Below are 8,145 nucleotides of genomic sequence, written 5' to 3'. Positions count from 1 at the left end.
TAGTTTAAGTTCCTTCTTGGGCCTGATGGCTGTCTACACCAGCTTTGTATTGCACTAGAACAGGGAGTCTTTAGCAGTATGCAACACAAAATACTGTCAGCTCTACATAGAGCTTAAGCGACCCCTCCCAAAACTCTTCTCTCCCCTCTTTCTTTCTTTATACAAAGGGAATAAATCATTTGGTTTTCAGGTATCCATATATTGTGTTAATGTATTTCATGTTAATTTTACTTATTTGAGTTTCATAATAACAAAACGTTACTTTTCGAAATAAAATTCATTGTAGTTAATAAAGCCGTATACCCGCCTGGTAGAGCTTATTAAATGGATGTTACATGGTCGGAACTTAAACCCGCGCCTTTATACCTTGTATGCGCTGATATACGATTACGATACGATTGGCCAAAATGTTTGTTGATGCAAGGCGTAAACAGGGTCTATATAACTTTAAAACTGCAGCTATTTTACTCAAAGAAAATAGCCAAACTAGTACATTTCTCAAGGATATAACGGCCATCCATTATTAAATCCATTCAGGGAATTATTCTGGTCAACTTCTGCCTACTTGAGCTACAACTCAACTGATGGTTGTTAATTGGGAAACGTACATAGTGCAGGTTTAAGATGATCATAGAGTAGTACAGGGACGCGGGAAGTGGGGGTGCTTAGGGTGCTGCAGCACCCCCCCCCCTGGCGGCCTCTGGCTGTAACTGCAAGTGAGAAGGTTTTCTGAACAAATCAATACTTTTTTTTTTTTTATATATATAATTTTATCATACAACATGATTTTTCATTAAATTCACAGAACATCAATCAAAGAACAACAGTCAGAAGAACAGTCGCAGGAAAACAGTCAGAACAAAAGTCACAGAACAACAGTCAGAAGAACAACAGTCACAGAACAACTGTCACAGAACAACAGTCATATAACAACAGTTACAGAATAAAAGTCAGAACAGCAACAGGCCGAACAACAACATTCAGATCAACAGTAATAACAGCAACAGGTAGAACAAAAACATTCACAGTCAGAAAAACTGGAAGAATAACAGAACAGCAGTCAGGACAACAGCCAGCCTTTCAAACAAAGGCTTCTGTATCGAGGCTCACGTAAAACCAGCCCCTATCTGAGCATGAGGAAGTGTACTGACTGTTGAGGAACAATCGGATCGGGTTGGAATCTGTTCCGCCTATTTCATTCGAGGCATAACAGTGGTAGATCCCGGGATGGTCTGGACGGACCGTCAGGTTTTGACCGCTCTGGACAGGCTCCACATTTGATACGTTGTTCAACTTCTTGTACCACTTGTACGAATCGACAGGTGGATAGCTGGTACTAAGACAGCTCAGTTGAATCGGAGCGCCAGCATCGTACACCTGCCCACTCAATACTGTTACACTTTTGGGAGCATCTAGGGAGGGATCAATCGCAGAAAAAAAAAAAGGGACAGAAAAACGTTTAGTGTTTCATGGAGCAAAACACTACCTCAAATATGATGACCAATAGTTTATAGTTTTAGTAAGGAGGTCAAATCAGGGCAAATTTGTTTTAAAAAAACTTTTTAGTGGTAGAAATACGCGGAAGGAGTTGAAGAGCTACCCCATGCTTTCTGATAGCATTACGCTTATTGTGTCAAAACTGTAAAAAAACACATAAATGACTTACTCTGCAATACACCCAAGTCCAACCCCCAAATAAACCCTGGACATACCCCCAAATACACCCATGACAAACTCTGAAAATACATCCAGGACTAAACCCAAATACACTCACGACTAACCCCCAAATACACCCATGACTAACCAACAAATACACCCAGGATTATACCCCAAAACATCCAGGACTAGCCCACAATAGACCCAGGATTAAGCCCCAAATTCACCCAGGACTAACCCCCAAATGCACCCAGGACTAATCCCCAAACTGACTCGCACTGGGATCGGACCTAAATAGCATTTTACCTAGCATATTTTTTATGTTTTGCCGAAACGAGAATCTGATCACAAATCTTAATTGTTCACATCACATGTATTTCGATCAAATGTCACGAGAGAGGCGAGAGAGATTATATCAGCTATTAATATCGAGGCCGGTGATGGTGCAACCACATTTCACTGTCACCCCAACTTCTCGGGACACTCTGCTTCCCACTAGGTTCTGGGCCCTGCAGCGGTACCGCCCATGGTCGGCCGAAGTGACCGGCGATAGATTCAGTTTCTGGTCGGATCCTACGACCTCCTCCTGGCCGGCGCTGGTCCTGGTCCTGGTCCAGCTGTAGTTGCTGACAGTAGGGAAGGACTTGGCCTCACAGAACAGCTCCAGGGTATTCCCCTCAGTCAGTTCCAAACTCTTCGCTTTAACACTCACATTCTGAGGAGCATCTAGAGAACGGTAGAAGGATCAAAGACAGCTGTTTATCCATATATATATACGACTAACATACTTGTTAATACATAGCGAACACAACTCACAGTTGACCGTTAAGTCCGTCTCCGATTGGTTGGATCCTTGGGTGTTCTGAGCTCTGCAGGTGTAGCGACCGGCCGAGGCAGACGTCACATTGAGCCTCTTGGTCAGTGAGGCTGCGTTGGAGACACGGTGGAGGAGGTGATGCATGCTGGGATCTTTGGCGGAGCTCCATGACAGGTTCAGGCTGGAGGGGAGGGGCCAGCTCTCCACATTGCAGTGGATAGTGATTTCCTCCCCCTCAGTGGCCAACTTTACCATAGACAGAACCGGCAGGGCGGGAGCAACTGTAGGCAGGAAGTAGAAAGTATACAGGAGGTAGAAGGTAGACCGGATTCAGAAGTAGAAAGGACACAAATTCAACTGTATTATGGTTGTGCAGAGTACAAGTACAGAGACAACAAAATGTGTATGGGGATTGTGATGCCGCGGCTATGTGAGCGTCCTCACAAGTCCTTATTAGGGCCGCACCAATACATTTCTCTCACATTGCAGTCAATTAATCAGTTGCGGTAAAACTCTGTGTTGTGGAGGTCAAAGATTAATCAGGTTTCTGCATAATGTCTTGATTTAGGAATTATGTGATTGTGTAGCGCGTTTGCTTATTGAGGCGTAAAAATACAACTGCTCACCGCCGTCGTCAGCTGTGCTTTCCATGCTGCTTCTAGGAAGTGCGCCCCCCCCCGGGGACAGCTATATGGTGCGCGGGCGTGCGCGAAAGCTTCGCTAATTCAATTATCTTTCTCGTAACATGTACTTTGTATGTAGCGGCATGTGTCCATACAGGAATAATAACCATAAGGCCTGATGGAGTGATTTATTATAAGTATCTTTCTAACCAGTTTAATCCATATTTCTTGGATGACAGGTGTGGTATGTAGGCCTACCAATATCGGGGGTTTGTCTAGCAGTTAGTGGCAAAGGGGAGGAGCTAGAAGGCGGACCCTATACTGTGCAGTCCGATAACCTCAGTTGTGTGAGAATAAATGGAATCAAAGTAATCTTTTGCCTGCCTGCTGCCTTTTTGTGCCGATCCTAAGACCCCCGACATTCTACCCTTTGACGGGGATCTTAATATAATTTTGAATATGGATTGTCATATAGTGCAATACAGCAGCAAAGTTAAAGTGACCTAATGTGGTGTGAGCAGCGTGAGATGGGTACAACGGATAAGAGCAGCATTGATGGACAGCACGATAAGTACGAACAGTATGATAATAAATATTAAACCCACACACGCACCTCCACCCATATACCTAGGGCCTGGGGGGCATACTTACAGAGTACCTCGACGCAGTAGCTACTGCTGTCCTCCCCTCGTCCAAGGAGGTTGGAGGCGCTGCAATGGTAGCAGCCGTGGTGAGCCCTCGTCACACGCTCGATCTCCAGCCGGTCGTTGGAGGTCCCGTTGAGCCACCCTGGAGGGTGGGTGGTCTCGTTCTTCCAGTCCTTGTGGAGGAACCAGGTGTAGACAGTCGGGGCAGGAAACGCCTCAGCTGAACAGGTCAGTGTTAGAGACTCTCCCAGAGTCACATTTTTCCCTGTCCCAGATAGAACGGGCTTCCTAGGAGTGTCTGATGTAGGAACATCGAATATTTAATATTGCACTCATCACAAGTATAATCAAATAATACAAAACGCCCCAGTTCTGGCAAACTCTGGCAAAGAGCTGATTGGCTGGGTGAATGGATGAAGCATGTCACTGTAATCTAGGGGATGGGTGAATGGATGAATTGTAATCTACAGCTAGAGTCATGTATCGATGAGCGAGTTATGTTTGAGGACTTACACTGTACCGTCAGGGTGATGTTCTGGCGGACACACTCGTCGATGAGCCCCGGTACGCCACACGACAGTACTGTTTGGTGGTCCGTCGAGACGACCGTGAGCGTGGCCACTGTGCTTGTACCGCTATCTCTATTCAAATGGGCGTGCGTCGGGAGCCCTGTGATGTTTGGTCGCTTGCCACACGAACTCGATGTAGTTGAACAGGTGAAGACGGCCTCGTCAGATTCATTCAAATATATTTTACTTGTCTGAAAACTGACTTTGCATGGATTTTCTGCAAACAACAGGGGGAAAGACTTAGGTTTTGTATGATACATAGAAACTAATCGAAACTAATTCAATATAGTCTGATTTAGCTATAGTAAACTATATATATCTATAGACACAATCATACATAATTGCACTCTAACACAAAAACACAAACATTAACATACACACCCATATATATATATATATATATATATATATATATATATATATATATATATATACATATAAACACACATATATGTATATACATGGTTTATGTTGTTTGAAATAACAGCAACTCAAAAACACACATTTAGAAATATAATGGGAATAGGGTTAGTGCTTAGCAATTGATTTATATATATATATATAACTTCCACTTACCATTAACTTGAAGCTTCGCCGCAGGCTTTGTGTGAAAAAGCTTTACACCTTCATATCTAAAAGAATAGTTACCACTGTCACTCATGCGGAGACAGCAGATCTTAAGGTCCCACTTTTTGTTGCGGTAGGGGAATTTGGATGACCCGACCGTCACCCGGCCCTCAAAGTCCTGATGGACCTTCTTGGTGCTGCTGTTATACACCACTGTGCCTTGAAATTTTCTCGATGTCTCATTGAAGTTTGCATTTTTAAACCAGACCCAGGTAGGAGATGTATCCCCGATATAGCCATAACCGGTACATTCGATCTGAACACACTCGCCCTCTTTGGCAGTCACATTAGTTTCCATCAATTTAAAGCTAAATTCTTGGCACAAGGAATCTGTAGGGAAGAAAAATGCAGATATAGAACATGTTACATGTTACATTACATGTACAAGTAACATGTACATGTATTTAACATGTATTATTATTGTTCTTATACTGTATAAGTATTTACGACATGCATGTACTAATAAAGCTCTTATACTGTACCTCTATGTACTATCTGCTAACATAGCTCTTATACTCTACTATTTACTAACACAGCTCTCATACTGTACCAGTATGTTCTATGTTCTAATATAACTCTTGTCCTGTAGTAGTCTTTATGTATTGATGTAGCTCTAACATTTAGAACATGAACATATTTGTATACACCTAGCTGTGCTTGAATTAAAAAGCCCATTTCAAAATGTATATAGATATAATTAGATCCATAACACAGGTAGGACAACAGTACTAGCATTTAAAGTACTAGCACTTATTTATTTTCCTACCTCTTACAAGCAGCATAAGTCCCACCACCACTATGGGAGTCCACCAGATCATGGTTCTGAAACAAGAAGATTCTGATCGCTTCATTGACTCTAATGTATGTATACATATACACTACCGTTCAGAAGTTTGAGGTCACCCAGACAATTTCATATTTTCCATGAAAACTCACACTTTTGTTCAACAGTTTTCAGCTGCGCTAACAGAATTGCAAAAAGGGTTTTCTAATCATCCATAAGCCTTTTAACACGATTAGCTAAACAATGTACCATTAGAACACAGGTGTTATGGTTGCTGGAAATGGGCATCTGTGCATCTATGTAGACATTCCATAAAAAATCTGCAGTTTCCAGCTAGAATAGTAATTTACCACATTAACAATGTCTAGTCTGTATTTCTGAGCAATTGAATGTTATCTTTATTGAAAAAAACGTTTGTTTCCTGTTATTCTAAACTTTGGTGTGCAGATGCAAAAAAAAAGTGAACAAAGTTCTGCTTCACAGGTCAAGCCTAACTGACACCACACCCATAGCATATTTACAACACTGATAACATACGTATATGTATATATCCACACATCCTTCAGTCACAAGAAGAACCTAACAAAAATGCAAACTAACCCAAAAACAAGACTTTTCAATTATTTAACAAAATCATAATTTAGTAATTTTCTTAAAATAATTATAATTGTACCGTACATGCATAGTGCTATATTTTTTAGGCTGATCTACAGCGAATATACATTGAAGGCCTACATTTGACATCAATCATTCAGATTAATACACGTGAAAATCTTTGAGTTAGAGTGCAGCTCTACAGTTGAATAGTTCTTACCTTTGGGTGTCTCTCTCTCTATCTCTGGTCCAGACTGAAAGAGGAAGCAGAGTTTCTCTGGCTTATCAACAGAGAGGAGCACTTTACTGTCTCTACCAAATACATAGACACAGCAGCAGCAGTGGCCTGAGTGTGAATTATATACCTTTAATAGATTAATACTGTTGATTTTGGGCCAAATATAAAAAATATATGTTATTAATATGGGGCGGTAAACTAAATTACAAACCATTCAGACTGAAGCAGAAAGTCATAGGGATTATATTAAGACAGACCTGTATGTTATTTATATGATCCATGTTTTGGTTAAGTATTAGCCAATGATATTCATCTAGTAAAATGTGTGTCTAAGTCAAGATACAGCTATGTTTATTCATAGGGTCTTTCTTTTTGAATTGAGTCTAATGGATTAACTGTAAGAAAGCTAGCCAAGGCTTGTGTAACGTTGGACTGTGGGACTAAAGATTATTAAGGATTATACTTTTAATTCACAATGTGGGCAATGTAGACTATAGTTTGTTTCGATTTGGAACTATTCACAAAAAACGTTTTTCTTAAACGGTTGTTAAACGTTCCAATTAAAACGCAGAATTACTTTTTTCACAAAGTGTTGGTCAACATCAACGCGCTACCTTATACACAAATGTGTAAAGTTGTTAAACGGGGGAAATGGATGTTAGATACAAAAACTCAACTACTTCCGTATAAGGATACATTTCGAGGATGTTGTTTTTTTTCTGGTGGTTGCCAACTCCGCTGAAAGGCGAGTGTGATGTGGGTTCTGATGGCTTTTGACGCCGCCCCTCTGACCTGCTCCGATGGAGCCTCTCAGAGGTGGCTGCCTGCCTGACGTCCTCTGTTGCCATAGAGGAAAGGGTCTCTCTTAAGTCGTGGCCCGTAGCTCCAGTGCGTCTCCGGCAGCCCCTCTGTGCCTCTTCCTGGTCAGAGTGACCCCTTCTTGGGCTCCATGTAGCAGACGGCCCCTTGCTATTGTAAGTCTCTAGCGTTAAAACTACAATTTTCCGGAGATGGACTACAAAAAGCGCTCTTTTGAGCCATGTGTTCTTGTCGTACTGATTTCAATTTGGTTGTCGCCAACAGTGAGAATCAGAACAGAGAGACTTGGCCAACGGGAATATTCTACGCCACTTGAATACCAATTCACATGTGAAAAAAAGGAGACTAAACTTAGGGTTAGGGTTAGTGTTAGGGTTAAAATGCTAAAATTAACTGCCCCCAGTCGTCTAAGTTGGCATTTTATTTTCTTCTCGTCTCTTCTTCTGCCTTACCGCATCTCTCAAGCTTATTCGCATAGAGTCTGTAAACTTCGTCAGTGGCCTGTTGCTGTAAATATTGCCGCCGTAAAGGTTTATGGGTTACAATATCTCCTTTCCTTTTGGAAAGGTTGGTCAGGAGTAAACTATGCTGAAGGTGGGTTAAAGGTTGCATCAAGGTGCTTTCCTAAGCATTTATAGAATTCAAACAACCTTTCCTCCAAATATTTCCGGGTCATCTTGTTAGGAAAGGAAATTTCCTGAGCAAAAACAGAATCCGTAGACGCCCCAAGAGTCTAATCCACCTGTCTTGGGCCCGGTGAGGCTGCATAAA

The 8,145-nt window shown here is 41.8% G+C and overlaps 1 protein-coding gene across 1 annotated transcript; it reads right to left on the bottom strand.

The window, feature by feature from the left end:
• Nucleotides 1-1,385: 1,385 nt before the first annotated feature.
• Nucleotides 1,386-6,669, bottom strand: LOC130391798 (B-cell receptor CD22-like). Its single transcript, XM_056602075.1, has 7 exons — nt 6,538-6,669; nt 5,706-5,761; nt 4,889-5,269; nt 4,257-4,529; nt 3,748-4,041; nt 2,473-2,754; nt 1,386-2,382 (listed from the first exon to the last, which is right to left on the bottom strand). The coding sequence occupies exons 2-7, from the start codon at nt 5,755-5,757 to the stop codon at nt 2,072-2,074; spliced, it is 1,593 nt and encodes a 530-aa protein (XP_056458050.1). The 5' UTR covers nt 5,758-5,761; nt 6,538-6,669; the 3' UTR covers nt 1,386-2,071.
• Between the last annotated feature and the right edge of the window lie 1,476 nt (nt 6,670-8,145).

Source organism: Gadus chalcogrammus, chromosome 11 (assembly GCF_026213295.1).
Source record: "Gadus chalcogrammus isolate NIFS_2021 chromosome 11, NIFS_Gcha_1.0, whole genome shotgun sequence".
In the NCBI taxonomy this organism is placed as follows: domain Eukaryota; kingdom Metazoa; phylum Chordata; class Actinopteri; order Gadiformes; family Gadidae; genus Gadus; species Gadus chalcogrammus.
This window is presented reverse-complemented; position numbering and strand designations above follow the sequence as displayed.